We start from the raw sequence: 22,158 nt of genomic DNA, 5'->3' as shown, positions 1-22,158 counted from the left end.
TCAGGGTCTGCCTGAGTGCTGGATTCATGGAACTGTACCCTGGCTGCAGAGGGGAGGCTGCAAATGGAAGTACCTGGCATTTTCTGCTTTTAAATTGGGAAGCTGGTGTTTTCTCCTCCCAGGGTCATAAAGTGGGGGAAGCCCTCAGACAAGATAGGGGTTCAGTGCATGAGAAACCAAAAACGATGGCAGATGTCTCCTATGAGGACCTGTACTTAAAGTTAACAGGAACCGCTGGAACCCAACATGCCAGCAACTTTGGGAATTTCTGCTCTAATAGTTTCTATTAAAGTTGCTGCACCTAGAAAGCATGTGTTGGCCTTTGCAGTCTTCAGTGGGGTGGCCTCTACCCATCCCAATCTCTGGTTTTTATGACCCTTCCTAAGTACTCGACGAGTGTTTACGTTGAAAAGACCTGGTGTCTAAGCAGGTCTGAGTTGACTGGATGGCAGAGAACAAGAAGGGTGATGGGAGACATTGGTCCAAGGCCACTGAAGGTGCAAGTGGGACCCACAAAAGATGGACCAGTGGAACTCCGATGGCCATCAGCTGATGAATGGGTAAACAAAATGTGATCTGTATATCCATACACTGTACCTTATTGGGCCCTAACAGATGTGAAGGACACGTGCTACAACATGGAGGAACCTTGAAGACTATAGCTAAGTGAAAGAAGCTGGTCAAAGAAGCCAGCATATATGATTCCATTTATATGAAATGCCAAATTTAGGCAAATCTGTACAGACAGGAAGTAGGTTAGTGGTTTCTTAAGGCTGGAGAAGGGAGAAGGAAATGCAGCTGTAATCCTCAATTATTTCTATTTGGTTCTTTTTACAGTTTCTCTCTATTGATAGTCTCTGTGAACTGAGATGTCATTCTCTTGATTTTCTTTAGTTCTTTATCACAGCTTTCAGGCAGCCCTTGGAGCATATATAAGACAGTTGTTTTAAAGTCTTGGTCTCCTAAGTCCAAATGGCTGGGCTTCCTCAGGGACATTTGTCGATTTTCATTTTATTTCATATGAATGGACTGTGCTTTCCTGTAGCTTCATATTGCCTGTAATTTTGTTGGAAACGACATTTGGCGTATTACAGTGTGGTCATTGTGAAGATCAGATTCTCCCCCTCCCCAGGTTTTGCTGTTGCTACTTTTGATGAGGTGTAATCCTCCTTTTGTTTAGTGAATTTTCAGACTATTTTTACAAAGACCGTATTTCTTGATGTGAGTGGTCACTGAAGTCTCCTTTTGGTTATCTCAGAGATTTCTTTAAATGCAAGGATCCAAAAGAACACATTTGAAAAACAAAAAAACCAACTCTCCCAGTCTTCGTAGCTGGGCCCCCTGCGTCTCTTCCTTACACTTCACCACCTACTTGCATGGAGCCCACAAATCTGCCAGAGGTGTAAGCCCAGGGACTTCTCAGTTCTTTTCTGAACAGGCATCCGGCTCTGGGCGTCCACATTGCACTCTGGCTCCCTGGTACATGCAGTGGCCCTTCTAAGCCTTTATTCCCCAGAAAACTTCCTCTTCAGGTGCCTCCTTTCCAGATTTTTGGGTCCATCTGTGGCTTGCCCCTGCCATCATCACTTGCCCAGGTGTCTCCCAGTAGCATAGACCTTTAAATCTTTCATCAGGTCATGCCACCACCTGGAAAATCTTTTCAGCCTGAGGGGGAGAAAAACCTGTCTGATTCTGCTCTGGTCCCTCAGGGACCCAACAGACAGGTCACTGCCATCCGGTCACAATCACCCTATTTTGAGAACCAGGTTGATGTCTGTCCCCTGGCATCAGGGAGCCATTCAAGGAGTCTGGGCTCCATCCTCACATCCTCCACCGAACCAGGGAACGGCAGTGTGTCTGCATTAACCAAAAATGCTGCAATGTTTTACCCAAATTCAGCCACCTCTTCATTCATCACTCCTCTGGTTGATGTAAGTTTTTGTTGTATTCCAGAGTTCTGGAACAGTTGATTCTGTCAGTTTGTCCAGCTGAATGGTTGCTTCAGTGGATAGACTGATTCTGTGAGCACGTTAGTCTGCCATTTTTGTTAACAGGACTGGGGAAATGTTTTGATATGTTACCCTTGTCCTTATTCTCCTTCATGTTCATTTTGTTGGTGGGTGGTTGTGAAAAATTCTTTCAGCGGTGGTCCTGTAGCATAGTAGTTAAGTTCAGCTAGCTCTGTTTTGGCAGTCCAAGTTCATGGGTTCGGATCCTGGGTGTGGACCTATACCACTTGTCAGCAATGCTGAGGTGATGACCCACTTATAAAGTGGAGGGAGATTGGCACAGATAGTAGCTCAGGGCTAAACTTTCTCAAGCAAAAAACAAAATTAAGATTGGCAACAGATGGTAGCTCAGGGCTAATCTTCCTCAGCAAAAAAAAGAAGAAAAGAAAGAAAAACATTTTTCTTTCACTTTGTAAAATTTCTCTTCCATATGAATTTAAGAATCAACATAAGGGGGCTGGCCCCATGGCTGAGTGGTTATTTTCACACACTCTGCTTCAGAGGCCCAGGGTTTCACTGGTTCAAATCCTGGGCATGGACCTAGCACTGCTTATCAAGCCGTGCTGAGGCAGTGTCCCGCATAGCAGAACTGGAAGGACCTACAGTTAGGATATACAACTATGTGCTGAGGAGCTTTGGGGAGAAGGAAAAACAAAAAAGATTGACAACAGATGTTAGCTTAGGGCCAATCTTAAAAAAAAAATCAACATCACAATTTCAAAAAAATCGTATTATGATTTTTAACTTTATTACTTTAAATCAAGTACTTTTGAGGAAGATGACTCTTCCAATATTATTATCATTCAGGTCTGCCTGAGCCATGAAGACTGTCTGTGTACTTTGTATGGCTTCTGCTGACGTCAGCCCTTCAGGTCGCACCTGGCACAAGAAGGTCACTTCCTGCGTGGATTTCTCCCATCCCCAGCTTGAGAGCAGAGGAGGTAGTGGGTTGCCAAATGTCTGCCAAAAGTTCCTGTCCACCTGAGCCTCGGACTGTGATCTTATTTGGAAACAGAGTCTTTGCACATGTGATTAAAGACCTGAAGATGATGAGCTCATCCTGGATTTCGGGTAGGGCCTCAGTTGAATGACTGTTGTCCTTGTAAGAAAAGGAGAGGACACAGAGACATGGAGGGGAGAAGATCATTTGAAAGACAGGGGCAGAGCTCGTAGAGCTGCTGCTGCAAACCAAGGAGGCAGGAACCGCCATGAGCTGCAGAAGGTAAGGGGGGCTTCTCTGCTGTTGGTAAACTGAGTCAGTTGGAGGGCTCCCCCTTTGTTCTCGCTTAAACCATGAAAACCGAATAGTACCTTGTCTTCAAAATTCTAATTATCACGTGGCTTATGAGATGGATGTCCTGAAGAGCGTTGGCCATGCCAGATGCCATCATTTAAATTTCTTATGTCCTCAGTTGTCACATGTTACATCTTCGTTTTTCAAGGTAACTCAGCGAAATCATAGTCTACATCTAGGAATCAGTCAGAAATAATTTCAATATAGGGGAGAGAAACCCCGACTAAAATTAACTTTAGGTGATAGAACAGAATATAAGTAGAAAGAAAAGATTCAATGAGGGAAGAAATCAACTCATGTTAACGAGACTTGAGGAGTAGATTATGTCCAGGCACAGATACAGGCAGGATACAAGTGAGGGGGCAGGTCTTGTCCTGACCATCCCTCACGCCCACTCCTACAACGCTTTCTTCCCAGGTGGCCTCAAACCCTGTCAGCTGCTCCTGCGCTGTGACCTCACTCAGCTCTGCTTCCCAGAACTCCAGGTCTGGCAGGTAAGAACCCTGTGTGCCCCTGGCTCCTCCTCTGGTTCCATAAAGGGTCCAGTGCCTGGATCCTGTTGGACCAGAGAGGGCCATTCGACAATCCCTGTGCCAGGACTCGGGGTTTGGAATTTGCAGATAAGCTCACACTGAGGCGTTAGAACACCCCAGTCCTAGGGTGGAGCCAGCCCCACAGCAAAGCCTTGGCTCTGGGAGGGAGCGTTCATTATGTTAAATCAGGAGGCCACTGTCAAGAGGCACAAGGCACAGTTGCCCACCTCCACTCCCTCTCTGCCCTTCTCTTTCTCAATCCCTCTTTGACGCTCTAGAATCAGGCTTCTTTCCTCACCACTGCTAAAACTGCTCTGTCTTAATTTTTCAAGGAAGTCCAGAAAATGCCAGATCCTTCCAAAACCACCTCAAGTCCTTTTCCTTCCTGAGCTAGGGAAAGAGTCCCCCCATCTCACATCTGTATCTTTACACCTTTTTCCACCAAATATCGTTCATAACATGTTAATTGAATAATTACGATGTGCCCTACACTGTGAGTGTATAATCAAGCAAAAAGGGGCTCATTCTGCTCGCTGCGATCTGGTGCCAATCAACTACAGACAAGCCAGTGGTTGAGAAGGAAAATTTAGATGATTAGCTAGCATAATTGGAAGATGGGAGACTAGTGTCCTGAAGAAGCATCTTAAAATCATACAGAATCTCGAGTCAGTTATATAGGAGAAATGGGCAAGGGAGGGGGGTTTAGTAATGTCAACCGTCTGGTGTGATGGACTTGAAGGTGCCTTGATATCTCTTTCTTCTGTCATTTCTGATGGGTACCAAGGCAGAGTTTTTCTTTCTGGAGATCGTCATGTTCCTGGGGAACTGAGAGAACAGAGTTGTCTTATCACAGCTGGGAGATATATGTAAGCAAGGGCCATGGAACTAGCAGATCGTGTATATCGCAAAGGCGAGAGGTGCTTAATCGTCTAGGCTACGTGTGGGCTAGAACACATTCACAGAGAAGAGTGAGTCAGGGCCATAGTTCCAATATTGCTTCCTTGCCCTAACATGGCTTGCCTCATGCCAACTTAAGATCTAGCTGTTACAAGTAGGAGGACAAGTTTCATTGACGTAGAACCTAGTGTCAGGGCGAAGGCAATGAGCCTGCTGCCAAGGTCCTCTCAGTGCAAAATGTTCTCAAAGGACATTTTCCTTCTTAATAACCTAAAGTTAACTATTTAAAAAACCACCCAGGTATTTTTAGGTAACAGGTAAGGCTGTAACAGATAGCCTAAGCGCTAATTAAATTATATAAAAATGTCTTATGTCTGAATTAGCATTTGGCAAAAATATGGAAGAAAAGGATGCGACATGCTAGAATGAGATATAAAAGCAAGTTTAATAAAATAAGATTTTTTATGGAATCAAATTCATTTAATGTTAAAAAAAGCTATTTACAGTTGGTATCATCTTTTCTTGAGCATAAATATTAGAAGAAAATATTATAACTAAAAACACTAAGTGATCCCTCAAGCTAAATTACCTCTTTCGAATTTAATATAAAAGTAAATAAAAATCATGGTAAACAGAAAGTGCGGAGTACCAGGACAAGTAAAGATCTTCTTTCTAGTCACACGAAACCCGATCTCTTACCCACCAGACCATCTACTCTTCACATTTTTGTCTTTCAAAGGAATTAATAAAGTACAATTTTAATATGACAAGGTGTCACAGTCCAGAGCAGGATTGACATTAAAAGAGGTGAGTGAAACTGAGGGCTGCTCAAGGGAGCCACTTGCCCAGGGCCACACCTCTTGGCTTCTTCAGCACAAGCTTCTCTTTCCATTCAGTTCTCAGAACAGCCTTCTTGGCTCCTCCCTCTCTGCCTCCCTGGCAAGTCTGTCTGCCCTCAGGGCCTCAGCCAGTCCCTCCCTTGGCTTTTTAACTTCCTGACTCTGTCTGAGGATATCTCCCTAAGTTACTGGCTGTGTACAAACCGACTGTGGAAGACATAGACCTGCTCCTGAGATCATCTCTGCCCAATCTGAAGACCGTGCAGCAGTGGGCTCTGGGCTGGTGTGTAGAGACCCAGCATCATTGTGGCCCAGGGATCCACCTGGATTATGAGGTGCCATTATTTTTAAGGTATTTGTGATATTGAAGACTTAAAAGTTCTCCTTCGGTGCTGCAGGCCTGGAGATGCTGCAGTCTCCTGGATGCACAGACTCGCTGGGGCTTCTGCCAGGTCTCCTGCCGTTGACTGTACCTGACCTCATTGCCAGGATGGGAAGTTATCATTGTGATGGCCTCTGGAAATGCAGCTGGTGAGTCTCATAGGAAGGGCAGACCTTTCCCAATGAGTCCGCCCTTGGGAGTTGGCTAAATGAACTTGTCCTTTCTTCTCTGAATCCTGGGGCATCATATTTCTTTTGAGCTCCACTTTGAAAACAAAATGAAATGTGAAACTTGAATAAAATGAGGGATGCAGACTGCCAGCCAGGCAGAATGTTCTCAGCTCATTTGGATCTTCCACCCTCTTCTCTTCCTGGAGAAATGTGTCTCATGTTACTCTCTGCATCATAATCATCTGGATGGTTGTTAAAACTCAGATTTATGGACTTAAACTCAACTAGGTTGCAGGTGGGGCCAAGAATTTGCACTTCTACATGGTCCCAGATGCTGCTGCTGCTGCTGGCACAGGCACCACATGTGGAGAACTAGATTTGGGGACATCGAGCTGATAGGAGTCAAGGACAGAAAGCTCAGGTCATTACCCAGTGCCAACTCCAGACCATTTCCCTCCACTGTCCTCCTCTGAGGATGTTCCCTCTTCCCACCCTTGTCACTGTCAATTACACACATGTTGGTACCCCCCACCCACTGTCGTTTGCATACAGAGAAAACAGGCATCTTAGTATCCCAAAATTTCAGGTCTTCAGCGTCTCTCTGTGCTCTGCTGTAGGCACACGATCACCGAGTTTTCACAGCTCCTTTAGTGCCTCATCTCCAGTGAAATCACACACCTCTCAGCCCTTACATGCTCCACTCCACTTCCACACCCAAGTCCCATCTTCACTCTGATATTCTCCTGTTCATAAATAAGTAACTCAGACCCACCGCATTCCCATCACACAGACCCATCCCCAGTAAACAACCATCTTTCCTCCCCGACTCTCTTCCTTCTCTCTTCCAACTCTCCTTGTTAATCTCAGCTCCACCATCTGACCTAACACAACAATTGATGCTCCTTAGAAGTCAATCTTGCTCTCACATTTATTCCACATTCACACCCCCTTCCCAATGGCTTCACATACCATTAGTGCACTAGAAATGCCCATAGAATTAGCATAGACCCTACTTCAACCCTGAGACCCAAATACTCATCTGCCCACTCCCTACACCAGTGACAAATCTCAACTCACATTGAGCAGGTGCCAAGTTGAACCAACCAGTTCTCCAAATAATTCACCCCTCTGTCAAGGTCCCCTAAACTTACTTGTTGGTACTAATTTCCTGCCTACCCCTGAGTGTCATTCTGGACACCCTGCCACCCCACACTCATATATCAGTGAGCAATCCATCCACCCTCCTGAATCCACCTACAGATTCTCAACTTTTGAATAATTCTTGAGCACCTTTCAGATTTCCTACAAAATACCATCTCCACAGAGTGCCCTTCCCTAATCCAGCAATCAAAATAATATTACATTTTCTCTGTGTTAATATTTTTAATTTTTAATTGTATGTGTATTATTATCTATTTCTTTCGTACTGTTTTCCTCACTAAATTGAATACTCCATGAAGTGAAGACTAATGTCGACGTTAATATTTTGCACTGCTGTATTCACTTCTTGCTTTGGCCTTAGAAGGTGCAGATATAGCTATTGAAAGAAATTATTCAAACTCAAAGAAAATACTTTCTAAATTTTTCAAAAAAACTCAATTAGAATTGTAGAATGATATAATCTCTTTTCTGGTATATTGCAAAAAATTATCAGTAAGATAGCAGATCCTTTCTCTCTGTAATCCATGGTAAGACTCTACTCACAATAATCTGTTAAAAATGTAAACCTAATCAGTACACCTTTCCTTTTAAGCCCCTCATTTCTGTCTTCAGAAGATATTTTTTAAAAGTAAAACCATAAATCTCACTTCATTCCTGTTGTCCTGCTGTAATTATTGACGCCACTTCATTCCCCGACATGTCCCAGTTTGGAGGGAAAATTATTTGACCCTTCCATTTATAGAGCACCTATTATCTGCCGAGTTATGCACTAAAACCCATGATCCAGAATTTAACTTAACAATATCCCCGCCCCTGTTTATTTTAATCTCGGTGAGAGGAAAGAGTTAATAAACATAGTACTGAGTGTCTAATACAGTGTTAGGTATAACTCGGTCCTGGTAAACAGTAAGGCTGACACAGAGATAGAGAGAGCAAGAGGGAGGGATGGAGGAAGAGAGACAAGGAGGGAAGAAGGGAGAAAGAAATTCACTAAAAGCATTGATGAGGACGAGAGTAGGGAAGGACTCACTGATGACCTGATATTTGAGTACAGAACTGATTTTTTTTTTTAAAAAAAAGACCGAGCACATTGTGGGTTAACAATTTTCTGGAAAGGTGAACAATTGAAACAGTGCAGGGCTTAATACTACTTCCACTTCCTAGTGATGCTGTTTAAAGACAAAACAAAACAAACGTCTGGCCTAGTATCCCAAGAAAACTCCCTATACAAAAAAGTAGGGTGCCCTGAACGTGACTTAACGAACGTTAACACCTAGAAATAACTTTCAATAAGATAGCTCCTTATTTTAAAGAGCTTCTGTTTGCTGACTTAAAGAGCTTCCACAGAAGGACAGAAGATACAAGTGGACACTCTTGCCGTCAGTGTGGATTCCACGCTCACCGGAATAGGCTGGCTGGGAAAGCAGATGGATGCAGGTGTCTCCAGGGCTGCAGACTCGTCCTGCTGACCCCACTCCTGATGTGCAGACAGCCTGTGGCTTGCTGGAGAAGGCAGTGACTTCTCTGATTATCAAGGGAGAGAGTGGATAACCCAATCAGGGGATAATCCAGAGGAGACATTCTGTCTCTTCTCAACGGGATTTGAGAAATGCCTAAATCTTTATACTGAAACACAAAAATGTCAGGTTATTGACACTGTCAGATACTGGTGATAAATGGAAAAATTTTAATACAGTTGTGTGTGGGGAGGTGGTATTTGCAGTTTCTATCAGTATTTTAATGTTTCCTTTTTCTCCCACTATGGATACCTTCTATAAAAATAGAAGTAGAAGTTTCTATGTACAAAAATGTCCATACAACTTACATTTTAATAGGAAACAATTAGAGACTGTTTAAATGATCATCAATAAAAGAATGTCCAAAGTTTATTAATATATCTCTAGAACATATCACACAGCCATTAAAAAGAAATTAATATTTTGTGCATTTACATTTCACCTAATTACCAGTAAATTTGAGATGATTCTAAGCAATTTAGTCTTTCCTTTCCCTTTGATCTAAATAATTAATGTCCCTTTACTCTCTTTACTTCACTGGCTTTGATTTAATCCATTTATTATTCCATCATTTCCTCTATAAACTGCTTAATTGCAATCATATAGAAATCTTGGTTTAATTCACTAATGGTTAAATCATAGATCCTTAATATAATTAATACAAATAGTTACTTTTACCACCTCCCACCAATTCTAATACTATAAACAATTTCAGTTTTATTTTGAACCTTCCTCACTTTTGCATTACTGTTGTCATGCATTTTAGTTCTACGTGTATTTTAATCTCCATGAGAGGTTTCTACAATTGCATCATAAAACAAAATTCGTGTGTATTTATTTATAGATTATCCTTTACTTTCCTTTTATTGCTTCCTGCATTCCTGGTTCTCAATCTGGGATTATTTTCCTTTGGACTTAGTAACTCACTCTAGTATTTTGTCTAATTCAAGGCTGCTAACAGTGAAAAGTTTCACTCTAAGTTTTTCTAAGACATCATTATTTGGTGCACTGTTGCTGCTGGATACAGAATTCTGTTTTGACATGAGATTTATTTTAGCGTTTTAAAAATGGTGCTCTGGTGATGTCTATCTTATTTTATTCATGGTTAGAAATCACCAATTATCCTTTTCCTTGCTTATTTGGCCTCTATAGTCTCTAAAATCCTTTACATTAACTTTGGTTTCCGGACTACATTATAGCTCCTTAATAGTTCCTGTGTATTCACTCTGCTTAAAGAATGTTGAATTAATTAAATCTGTGGGTTGATGTCTTTCACCATCTTGGAACAGGCTTGTGCATTTTCATTTCTGATATCAATTCCTGCCCACATTCTTTATACTCCCCTTTTGATCACATGTGTCTTGTAATTCTATGCTGAATTTTCCAATGTTTTTCTCCCTGTGGTTTTGTTGGGAAATTTGCTCTTGAACTGTCTTCCATATCAGTAAACCAGCCTTTTGCTGGAATCAATTCCTTCTTAATTACTTAAATCTTAATTTTAGTTCTAACATAAACACAATACATAGACTGAATTTTTTAAATGAGAGAGAGCAGAGCATTTTCACAATGAGGAGAAAATGTTTTCCTTTTGATACAATAAAAGTCAAAGAGGGGTCAGACCCGTGGTGTAGTGGTTAAGTTCAGTGCGCACTCCACTTTGAGCCCAGGTACATGGGCTCAGATCCCAGTCATGGACCTACACCACTCATCAGCCATGTTCTGGCAGCAACCCACATACAAAATAGGAGAAGATTGGTACAGATGTTAGCTCAGGGCTCATCTTCCTCGAACAAAAAAAGAAGAAGATTGGTAACAGATGTTAACTCAGGGCAAATCTTCCTCAGTGGGGAAAAAAAAGCAAACAGATAAGGGAAAATTATAAATTGGATCATATTAAGATATATGAGGAGCAGGTATTCATCAAAATTCACCAGACACAGAGGCAATGGAATACGTGAGTGGGAGACAAGATTGGCATTACCTACGTCTGGTAAAGTACATCAAGCCAAATTCTGTAAATTACTGTCCGATGAAACAAAAATACAGAAAACCAACTAAAAAAAGGGTCAAATTCTAGAATATTCACTCCATAAAAGAGGCTAAAAAAAATACTCTGTCTGAATCTTCTCTTACAACTGTAAATCTTATGAAATTTCAATACAAATCAAGTATAACAGGCCAACTTAACTTTTAAATTGAGATATGCCGTAATTGTAAAATACTTTCAAGGCTCAGGAAGAAGAAAACGATATAACCTATCTTGTTCTTCCAATGGATTGGGAGTACATTTTTGAAATAATATTTAGATTTCTTGGGTTAAATAAAAATGTTATAGAACCCAGTTTCATCTGTTTGTATTTACTTCCTTTAACTTGTGTTCTAGGAAATTTTAAATGACGTAGGTCACATTGTTATATTTGTATTTGTCTTGGTTGGATAAAGCCACTATGTGATGTTAATTTTAGATGTCAACTTGACTGGGCTAAGTATGCCCAGATAGCCAGTTAAGCATTATTTCTGGGTGTGTCCATGAGGATGTTTCTAGAAAGAGACAAGCATTTGATTCCATAGACTATGTAAAGAGACCAACCCTCACCAATGTGGGTGGGCATCATCCAACCTATTGAGGGCTCGAAGGGAACAAAAAGATGAAGGAAGGGTGAGTCTGCTCTCTCCTCTGGAATGTCCATCTTTTCTGCCCTTAGTCATCAGAAGTCCTAGTTCTCAGGCCTTTGGACTTGGGCTGAATTATGTCAGTGGCTTTTCTGGTTCTCCAGCTTGCAGATGGCAGATTGTGGGACTTCTTAGCCCCGTAACTTTGTGAATCAATTCCTATAATAAACCTCCACTTTTGTATGTTTATATTTATTCTATTGGTTCTGTTTCTCCTAAGCACCTTGACTAATACACATGGATAACAAAGTCCATAGTAAGTACACCAGAGGAAATTCCTCAAGGTATAGGAGGCTCCCCCACCCCAAGGAGGAAGCAGCTTATCCCACCCTGGCAACATATGTGTGCTAGCATCTACACACACACATGCACCCAGCTAAACCTGAAAATGCACGCAGGCTCAAACTCTCTCTCTGCCTTAATAACAGTGGTTATTTCTACATGACATGTTATAAACTCTTTGCTCTGTTTATTATCTCTTTCGTCTCACTAAGTCAAACGGGCATTGAGTCTGTTTAGTTTATTTCTGGATAAACTGAAACCACAGGTTTTCTACCAGAACTTCGCACATAGTAGATGCTCTATAAATAGGATGGCCAAATAGTTTTTCCTCCAAACTGGAACATATCAGGGAATGAAAATTGTAGTATTAATAATTATGATAGGAGAGCAGGAAAAACGTCTTAAGCTGTAATTGCTAATTTATTGCAGTATACCACTCAAAAGATGATATCTTTGCGTAAGTGTAGTTAAGTGGATGGATTTAAAATATTTCAGGAAGCAAAGTTTTAGTGTTTGAATTTCATGTGTATATAAATATAAATATATATATTATACATAAAATATCTGAGGCCTTTTTGTATGCACAGCTATATGTGAACACTGCTGTGGGAAACAGAAAATCCATATTAGTCTTGTCTTTGTGGAGTATTCAATTCAGTGAGAAAGGACTAAATATTGAAAGAAATAGATAATTTCCATATAAGTAAAATAGAAAAAATATCAACAAAGAGAAAAAATGGAGTTTTGTGATTTAGGTTCCTAAAGCAGGGGAGTTCACTATGGTAAATGACACTTTGTGTGAGATTTGAAGAGTGGTTAGAAATAATTCAAATTCAAAAGTGGAAAATATGTAGGTGGATTCAGGAGGGAGGATGGATGGTCCATTGCTATGAGTGTGGGGTGGAAGGGTGTCCAGAATGACACTCTGGGTTACACAGTATATTAGCACAAACAAGTGAGTTTGGGGACACTGGAAGAGAAGTGAATTATTTGGGGAAGTGGTTTGTTCAGCTTGGAACCCAGTCACTGTGAATTGAGTCATTGATGTCTCTAATGTGGTGAGTGGGCAGGTGGATATTTGAGTCTAGGAGTTGGTCAGATCTGTGCTGGCTCTTTGAATATTTTTGGCTCATTAGTGATATTTGAAGCAGGAAATGGATGGGATTGCCCAGCAGGAGGGTGCAGAGGGAGAACAGATGTCCGAGCAGGGCTGACTTCTGGGAAGCCTCAGTCATTGGGTTGGTCCTAAAGAGAAGCCAGGAAGTTCAGACAGGCAAGAGCAGCACAGTGTAGTGCTGGTGGACCCCAAGAATGAACAGGCTTTTAAAAGGAAGTTGAAGTCCACGATGTCACATGCTACTGCAGGACATGTCAGACACACAATGAAAAGTCCACATTGGGCTTGTAAGTATAGCCAAAGAAGCATCCACAGAATGTGGATATGGGATTGGGTGGGCACTGTGGAAATAGAGGCACTGGGATGGATGTGAACTTTTCACAATGAATCCCTGGCAAGAGGAGGAGAGGGAGAACATGGCGGGTGAGGAGTATTAGGAATGCTGGATGAGGGATTGGTTTGTAGATGGTAGAGATTTGTACAGTAAGGAAGTAAATGAAAGTACTTCAAATATTGAGGGCATAAATTGAGGTCATTGAAATTGAAGGATGAGCTAAAAATCAGAATGGTTTCAGCTGAGAAAGAAATTTATTTGGCTATAACAACAGAAAAGTTATGATAAATGAATTCCCGATGAGGAATATTTGTAGATCTGATGACTTGAGAGTGAAACAGTTCTTGTCTAGGTTGTTAATAATTTATCTGTGAAATATGAAGTAGGTCAGGAAGAAATAGAGTTTTATGGAACTCAAGAAATGGAAAGAAACTGACAGAGCATTCAGGGCATGTTAGAGAACGCACATAGGCCCATTGGTTGCTGTTGAATCTCTGTTGGGTTCCACAGACTCCTCGTGTGCTCTCTCTTCGCTGGTGATCCTCAGTGCAGGTGTCAACGTGGCATGGCAGGTATTTGAAATTATCCAAAGTCAGAGGCTTACAGGGCCAATGTGATGGGAGTGATGAATCTGGGAGCATGGTCAGTGGATGATTGAAATGATGGACCACAGAAACCAAGATTGAAAGAAAGGAATAGGAAGAGAGAAAGAAGAGAGCCTTGTGAAGATATTCATACTGGAGTAAACTGTTTTCTTGAAGGTTGGTTATTTACATTAGGGTTCTTTGTGTAAAAACAGGAACTGTGGAAATTTGTGGTAGGAATGTGCTGTTTGAGTTCCTGATTTGTGAGCAGGAGAATTTGGGGTTAAGACAGGATTTTGCTGTGGAGTGAGGGTGTCTAAGGGTGGAATAGTGCGTGATTTCATTAGAGATGGCACTCTAAAAGGAGCTACGGGGCCCTTGGATCACTGAGTCCTAATGATAGTGGGTTACTTGGTACCAGAATGTGTGTAGTTGACAATGACGGAGAAGGGGAGAGAGTAACATCCTGAAGCAAGATGGAGGAGGGAGGTTTGTCTGGATTTGACATTGGATAATGACCTTGAACTTTCTGTCCTTGTCTCACATGGGCTTGATGATGTCCCAGAATCCCATTCTCAACATGTGGTACCTATACTAGCAGCATCAATGTCACCTGGGAACATCTTAGAAATGAACATTCTCCATTCCCACCCCAGATTGACTTGAGTTGAGGTCCAGCAATCTGAGTTTTAAAAACCCTCCAGATGGTTGTGATTCACATTTGAGACACATTCTCCAGGGAGGGAAGGAGGGTGGAATAGCCAAATGAGCTGAGAACATTCTCCATGGATGGTAGTCTTCATCCCCCATTTTGTTCAAATTTCACATTTTATTTTTAAAGAGAAAGTTCAAAAAATATGCCCCAATTTCATGGTGGAAACAATGAGACAACAAAACTAAAACCAAGCAGAAACCTGCAGCTCTGTACACACTGAAGGCTGAGCAGCTGCATATTCCAGAGGCCAGGTAGTCGGATAACTTCCCATCCTGGCCGTGAGGTCAGGGGCCGTCAGTGGGAGGAGACCTTGGAGAAGCCCCGGTGAGTCTGTGGAGAGGAGAGACTGCAGGGCCTCAAGGCTGGCAGCAGCGAAGGAGAACTTTTAAGTCCTTCTGATTCACAAATATCTTAAAGATAATTGCACCAGGTGGTCTAGGTGAATCCCTGGGCCATGGCTTGAGCTGAGGGATCTGCACACCAACCCTAGCCCACTCCTGACCAGTGTCCGTATTGGGCAGAGATGAGTCCAGGAACGGGTCTGGGTCTCTCCCAGCCCCTCTGCAGGCAACAGGCAACAGGCAACTTCTGGAGATATTAGGAGACAGATGTTGCAAGTGAAGAAAAGCATGGGAAAGACTGACTGTTGGCTTGAGAACAGAGGAGTTTGCCAGGGAGGCAGAGAGAGCAAGAGCCAAGAAAGGCACCTGAAAACACCGTGAGGAAAGCGATATTGGTGCTGAAGGAAAGGAGAGTGGTGCAGTGAGAAATCCACCAGGAGACAGCCTTGACCCCCACAGCATCTCTTTGTAACATCCATCATGATCCTTACCTTTCATGGGTAACCTCGATTTTTATTTACCATGATTTTTCTTCCTGTTTATATTAAAATCAATAGGATAATTGAGGCTGAGGAATTAGTGTTTTGAACTTACATTTGTTTTTTCTACACTCAATGAACAGATAATACCTACTCAATGAGATTTATCTCTTAATGTGATATGAAATCTGATTTCATAAATTATGATTTTGCATCTAATTTTAACAAAATCCTTCAGCCTTTGTCACATGTTAATTCAGACATAGGTAATTTCTATATCATAAATTAAGTACCTCTGATTTGTTCCATGGCAAACTTGTCTAGCTTTGATTTTGGAATCTTAACAATGACCATGCCCCGTGGGGCATTATTTTCCACGTAGAGAATCTTGGCAGCCGGCTCAGTGCCTTCATTCCCACACTAGATCTGGAGATGTGGAAATGCATTCACCTTGCTCGCAGTACAGAGCACATAGTACTTATTCAATAAACATGAGATAAATGAATAATCAGTGGCATCATCAGGTCATTCACAGAAGCCAGACAGACAGAGCTTCCCCAGGTCGGGAAGAAGAAGCATTTCTTCATATTTGCAATGTTTTCATTTTTAACATTGTAATGTGAACAGTGATTATACTATTTTTATGAAACTTGTCTTCTGAAAGTTTTCAAAAATCTCCAAATCTCAGAGTAGGGAAAATCAACCTCTGTGAACCTGTCACTTGCATCAGAGATTGTCAACTCATAAACCATCTGGCTTTATCTTTACACCCACCCCCTGGAATTAGCCAGCTGTAGATGCCGAGAGCACATCATTTCAGGTGTAAATATATCAGTTTCTCTTACAGATGAGAGATTTTTGGGACTCAAACACAACAAAGTTATCACACACAAAAGTAAAAATGTCACTCCTATAATCAACTACCTAGTCAGCCTCCAAAGTCTCCCAGTTTTCTCCAGGTTGTTTCTTGGTTTTACATTTTATTTGAGTCAGGATCTTAATGAAACCCTTCGTTTGCAATTGGTTGATCTGTTTCTGAAGTCACTTTTCATCTCTGAAGTTCATGCATCTTGGGCTTTGGGTGGGATATGCGTGTGTGTGTTTATGTGTCTACACCAATATGTGAATTATTTCTTTCCTGGATGGCTGTGCCCTGTCAGGAAGGGCCTGGGCTGCCGGAAGCGGGATTTATACTCGGCTTGTGGCTGAACTGAAAGGGCCTCCCAGGGTGACACTTGCAGCCTTCAGCGAGGAGGAGGAAGAACTACCAAGGAATTCATGTGGCCCTTGTCTTACAGTGTTTCAGGGGATGACGTTCAAAATGCCAGGTGATAACCCTGTAGCTCCTGGTCATGAGGCGGGTTCTCAGGGTGAGCTCATATCTTCACTACCCAGATGGGAAGCGTTTCAGTATTTGAATTGGTAAGGTTGTTTGTGTAGGCCCATGTTCATCAGTTTGGTGGCATTCCCCTGCTAGACCCATCTCTATACTGGCACCTCTCATGCCTTATCTTTCAAAACTCCCAACAGGAAAGTTTCACATCCCCATAACACATAACCACATAACCACAGCACAAGACTGGGGAAAAGAACACAGCCATCCTGGGGGCTAGAAGCTCTATAGGATTGAGCCCAGATGACCCTTTAGGTCAAGCTGGTAACAATAAGACTGAGCGTGTAAACTATTGTTTGTCCGAGAGCATGAACCTCAGAACCACATGGGACCCTGGGCAGCAAGGGAGAGTGTGGGTCATGCACTGCCCAGGATTAAGGTCCGTTATCCTGGGCAAACCAGAGCTCACGGCTGATCCATCAGGCCTGGCTAGGTAGGAATGGCCACGATGTTCCTGACAGAGAGGCTGGGGCCTTAGGGAATTTCTGCCCAAAAAGAATTGTAGAAGGAAGTGCAGGGATGCTGGAAATCTAGTTCACAGGGAGCAGTGACGCTTATGCAACAAAGCCCTGTTGTAGCTTTAAAAGCTGCATCACAAATCTTTCCCTCTGGATAGGAAACAAGCAGGAAAAGGACCTGCAAGTTCATGGACCAGGATCCCGGGAGGAGTCCAATCCAGGTAAAGGGTGAACAGGGAGCCCCTAGAGGCGGCCTGCAGAGGGATGTCCTGCCTGCCCTTAGTCCGTCTGCAAATGGTCTTCCTCTGGCCTTGTCCTTTCCACATGCAAAGAGTTATCTGTTTACATTTTTTCCCCATTTACTGTTAGTGCAATTCCAGAGATTCATTAGAAAACTACACGTTCCAAAACTTGATCAAAAGAAAGCTCCACAAGAGAAGCAGAAAACATTCCTTCTTCAAAAGCTGTAGAAAGGCAGCCACTGTCCCGGGGCAGGACATGGTCCTGGCAAGTGCCATCTGAAAGACCCACATTTCTGTGCTGGTTGCTCTGCTGGGAAAGTCCCTCCGGCCTCTAAATCCATGGGGATCTGAGGGGCTGTCTCCACTCCTGGCCCAGGGGAACCACACTGAAACGAACCTGTCCTCTAAGGAAGGGAGACTTGGGTGGTCCTTAACTTGCCAGGGAGGGGGCTGGCCTTCCTCCCTTGTCCCACATACAATGAGCTGTGACCGTGCACCAGTTCTTAATTCAAGGAGGAAGGTGAAGTTCTGTGTCTCATTTATATGAGCACAGGAGTTGAACCACACCACAACTCCCAGGCTGTAACAGAAACAGGATTTTAGTATAATATTCAAATCTGACACTTACTATTAAATAATATTGCTCTCCCCAATAGGCAAATAGACACTGGGGTAGAGATGTCAGGGAGCTGGAGGGGGGTCGTCCCCTCCCCTTTGGGATTTAGGCAAAACCAGGAAAGAGCTTACAATGTCCTCCTTCACATCCGGGTGGGAAGAGCTGGCCTGGTGCACCACGAGGGTCCCAGCCATGTCCCTGCGCCTGAAGAGGCTGAGCTTGTGGTGGCATCTAGAGTGTGATGGCTCCTTGCCAAGGGCATGGCAGCTGAATAGAAGAAACAGGCTATTTTGGGGTCCCTCCCTGAGATGCATGGCCCACCTCCCTGCCCCCACTGCACTCTGTGCTTCAAACCTGGTGCTGAGTGCTCAGTGCATTCACAGCACCCCATTCGTCTGACATTGAGGTACCGTAAAGCATCACCCATACCAGAGGGGGCAACTGAGTCCCAGTAAGGAGAAGGGAGTGGCCCGTCACAGGACTGCTCAGCAGGGGAGCTGGGATCCAGGCACAGACTGAGCCCAAAGCTTTATGAGCCCCTGGATTCAGTCCCTGCGGTCCCGACACTCACTCAGCCCCAATCTTGAGGATGGCCGGTTCTTCTTGGTCCTGAAGAAGCCTCGCATTTTGCTCACCTTCATGTTTGGGGGCTCCAGCTGGCAGGACAGGCTGTAGCTACAGGACAGAGTGGACCTGTGAGCTACCAGGAGCCACACCTCAGGTGTCCCTCCCAGAGCCAGTCAGCAGCTGGAGTCTTGGTTCGCCAGGGGTCACCAAGGAACAAGGTCTGGGGCTGATCAGGGAGACGTGGGCACTTGGTCCGGAGCTGGCCCTCAGAGAGAGTCTGCCCTGCACTCACCCAGCTCCTGAGCACTCACCTCTCTTCCTCATGGAGGGGCTCCATGGCCTGGAACCAGGCCCCAAAGTGCTCCTCGGGCTGCAGGTGGCATTCATTGGCAGCCTCCTGGAGCAGCTGGATCCTTTTAATGACCTGGAATTTCTGGGAGGAAGGACAGGATGCAGACAGGGCCTGGGGGGAACCCAGCCAGGAACTTGTGGGTAGTGAGGAGCTGCTCTGGGGTCTTTGCTCATTGGGAACCCTCCTTCCCTCCCACTCCATTCAGGACTTGCCTGTTCTCACAGTAGGGTTGAAATAGTTCCTCATCCAGGAAGGTGTCCTCGATGTCAGCCCCTCCTCCCACCCACCAATGTGATGGGATCCCCAGCTGCCTGTATCTAACTCTCGCAATAAAGATAAGACCCAAGGGATGAGGCCAGAGAAAGTCTTGCAGGGGAGGTCTCTGATTTCCACAGCCCCACCCTCCCCACATAGAGGGCACGGCTGCTCACCTCACTCCATTTCTGGAAGTTCACCATATTTCCCTCGAAGGCAGACAGCCAATGTCCATCAGAAACAGCCCCCTTGGCCCATGACTAGCCCCCAGCCCACCCCTTCCCAAGTTGCAGGACTGCCAGGACCCAGCAGAGGGCAGACACTGCCTCAAGGAGAGCCTGAACCTGGGCCAGGCTCTGGGCTCCAGCGCAGGGGGGGCAGGGTCACTGAGGCCACAGACTCTGTAGCTCCAACCTCTCTGATGACAGACAGGGAGACTGAGCCCTCAGAAAGGAAGGGACAGCTGGACCACGGATGTGCTTCCTGACTTGCAGGGGCTGACTTCACTCCCCCAGGGGCAGGGCTTGAGGGAGAGGCTGAGTCCAGCTCTGACACCACCTCCCGCAGCTCTGTAGTGAGGCAGCTCTGAGCTCCCCCAGCCCAGGGAGCCTGGAGGGGGGCTTATGCAGAGCCTTGGGTCTCACATTGCTAAGATGTGCCTGAGGCCCCAGCTCCAGGGGCTGCCAGGAGGTTCTCAGGAGAGGAGCTTTGCCAAGTGCTGAGAGCTCAGGGCCCAGTGCAGGGCTCTCGCCTCCCAAACCTCTGGATCCTCTTTCCTGTTCCCCTCTCCATGCTCACACTCCTTCAGATAATCCTCCATCTCAGTGTCCAGCAGCTGCAGGTAATCGAGGAGTGAGCCCAGGAAGGGGACGACACCCTGAGCCATCAGGGTGGGAATGGTGATGAGTCCCGGCTTTCATGTGCCCCCATGGGACCCTCCCCCCAAAACCCTCACCCCAGCCTCCTGCCCACCCCGGACTCCCACATAGAGCAGCCCAGGACCCTCAGCAGTCTCCCCCAGGAGCCCCCTCCAGGAACACCAATCTCCCCTGTCACCTCCCAGGCTTGGCTTTATGCAGATCCCAGGGAATGTGGTCCCTGCTCCTCCCCACCCCAAGTCCCTCCTGGGCCAGCCCTGCCAGGCCTCCTCCTGCTCACTTCTAATGCAGCCGGTTCAGGCTCTGCATGGCCAGGAGCTGGGCTGGAGGAGGAGGGACCCCTCTCTTGGTGGAGGCCTCCAGCTGTGAGGGTGGAGCACCCTCTCCTCGAACACATGGACCCCTCCTCCCCACCACAGGCACCCTCACCTGCCACTGCTGCCTCTCCTGGGCTATCCAGGGATCCATCTCCAGGGTCTCCCACAGAGAGGTCGCTTCCTGCAGCGTCAAGGACAAGGTCAGGGAGGCCATGCTCCCTTCCGCATGTGTCCCAGGCCCTTGATCTTGGACCCTGGACATCTCGTGTGTGTGGCTGCTCCGTTTTCCAGATGCTCTGATTCTCGATCAGTCCCAGCTCCAACACTTGCTCCTCTGTGGCCTTGGGCCTGCCCAGGCCCCTCAGCCTCTCTCCTCATCTGGAAAGGGTGAGGAGAACTCCACCTGCCTCCCAGGGCCTCCTGAGGACTCAGTGTCATCTGACTGTCATCACTGCTCTCCCCTCACCCCTCGAGGAGGAGGCGGCACACAGCTCCTGCACATTCCTCTCCTCCCTTGAACCTCATCCCCCGTTTGTGGGGCTTGAACCACAGATCACCTCCCTCCACGTCCCACATGGGGAGACCGAGGCTCACAGAGGGGCTTGACTTGCTCAGAGGCCCACAGAGGAGAGACCCCTTCCCCTCCCAGCCAGAGGCCCTGTCCATCTGCCTTCACCCCACCTACAGACACACCTCTGAACATGGTCATGTCCTCTGGACTCTCAGGGTGTGAGCAGACCCTCAGCCAGGCTGAGCCATGGATGACAAGGGGCAGGGTGTCTCAGAGGGCCTGTCCAAGTGGCATCTACCTGTCCCAGCCCCCTGGGATTCTCTGACCCCAGGCTATACCTGAGGCGATGCCAAAGGCCTCAGCTCCCTAGGATCCCTCAGGACGTTCCCCTGAACACAACTCTCTTTTCATCCACTCAGGAAGGTGACCCCTAGTGCCACATCTGAGTGACAGTTACGGGGTGACCAGGGCACTGGTTGATGGTGACATTTGCTTCTTTTTGTTCTTGGAAACTTCTAACATCCAGTCAGGAAGGTCCACGAAGAATCTATTGGATCCCCTGATACTCTCATTGCCATCTGGGGCATGTGCCCTGCCAACAAGGCAGCAGGTGAGAACCCCACTGGGTATGTCAGCAGTGACCACTATCAGGGCACAGTGGGGAGTCCCAGAGAGCACACAGTTCTGTCCCAGGTCCACCATTCATCCCATGCTGGGCAGCCCTCATGTCCACCTGGCCCATGGGACCACGCAGTGCCCACCTCAGGGGCTGGCAGGGTGCCCTGTCCTTGGACGTGCAGCAAAGACAGAAGGAGCAGCAGGGGCCTGGCTTCCTGAGGACAGACGGGGCTGCTTTAGGAAGAAAAGAATACCCACCCCCTCCATCCACCCACAGCCTGGAGAGAGTCAAGTGCCAGCTGATGGACCCACATGGGAGCCAGAGACCTGCACATCCCGCTGGCTCCTCTCCCTCCTGGACAGTCCAGCCAACACCCCTGGGCCCCATGACCAAGGCCTCCTGTCCCTAACTGCCCCCACCCGTCCACGCAGCTAACACCTCTCTTCCTGTCAATCAGAACAATATAGACGGTTATTCCTCAGAGAAACTTTAAGGGAAAAACTCAGCAAAGCACATCCTGCCTGCTCCCTCCTCCCCTCACCCCTCCCCTCCTTCCAGATCTGCAGCCTCCACTCACCTCCATGAGCAGCTTCCTGCTCACCCGCTGGTCCTTGTTGCACAAT

The 22,158-nt window shown here is 45.6% G+C and overlaps 1 protein-coding gene and 1 long non-coding RNA gene across 2 annotated transcripts; one reads left to right on the top strand and one right to left on the bottom strand.

Moving 5' to 3' along the window:
- Nucleotides 1-2,821: 2,821 nt before the first annotated feature.
- On the top strand, nt 2,822-6,140 carry LOC139041209 (uncharacterized). The gene is made up of 3 exons (XR_011496028.1): nt 2,822-3,231; nt 3,721-3,797; nt 5,971-6,140. It is a non-coding gene; the product is annotated as an uncharacterized lncRNA (long non-coding RNA).
- A 7,316-nt stretch (nt 6,141-13,456) lies between these two features.
- LOC106825776 (ral guanine nucleotide dissociation stimulator-like) lies at nt 13,457-20,807 on the bottom strand. The gene is made up of 5 exons (XM_070491483.1): nt 20,518-20,807; nt 18,915-19,036; nt 18,608-18,711; nt 18,168-18,303; nt 13,457-18,000 (listed from the first exon to the last, which is right to left on the bottom strand). The coding sequence occupies exons 1-4, from the start codon at nt 20,665-20,667 to the stop codon at nt 18,179-18,181; spliced, it is 501 nt and encodes a 166-aa protein (XP_070347584.1). The 5' UTR covers nt 20,668-20,807; the 3' UTR covers nt 13,457-18,000; nt 18,168-18,178.
- Nucleotides 20,808-22,158: the final 1,351 nt, after the last annotated feature.

The sequence above is a fragment of the Equus asinus genome, chromosome 20 (genome assembly GCF_041296235.1).
Source record: "Equus asinus isolate D_3611 breed Donkey chromosome 20, EquAss-T2T_v2, whole genome shotgun sequence".
Lineage (NCBI taxonomy): Eukaryota > Metazoa > Chordata > Mammalia > Perissodactyla > Equidae > Equus > Equus asinus.
Note: the sequence above shows the minus strand (reverse complement) of the source record. Positions and strands in the feature narration are given on the sequence as shown.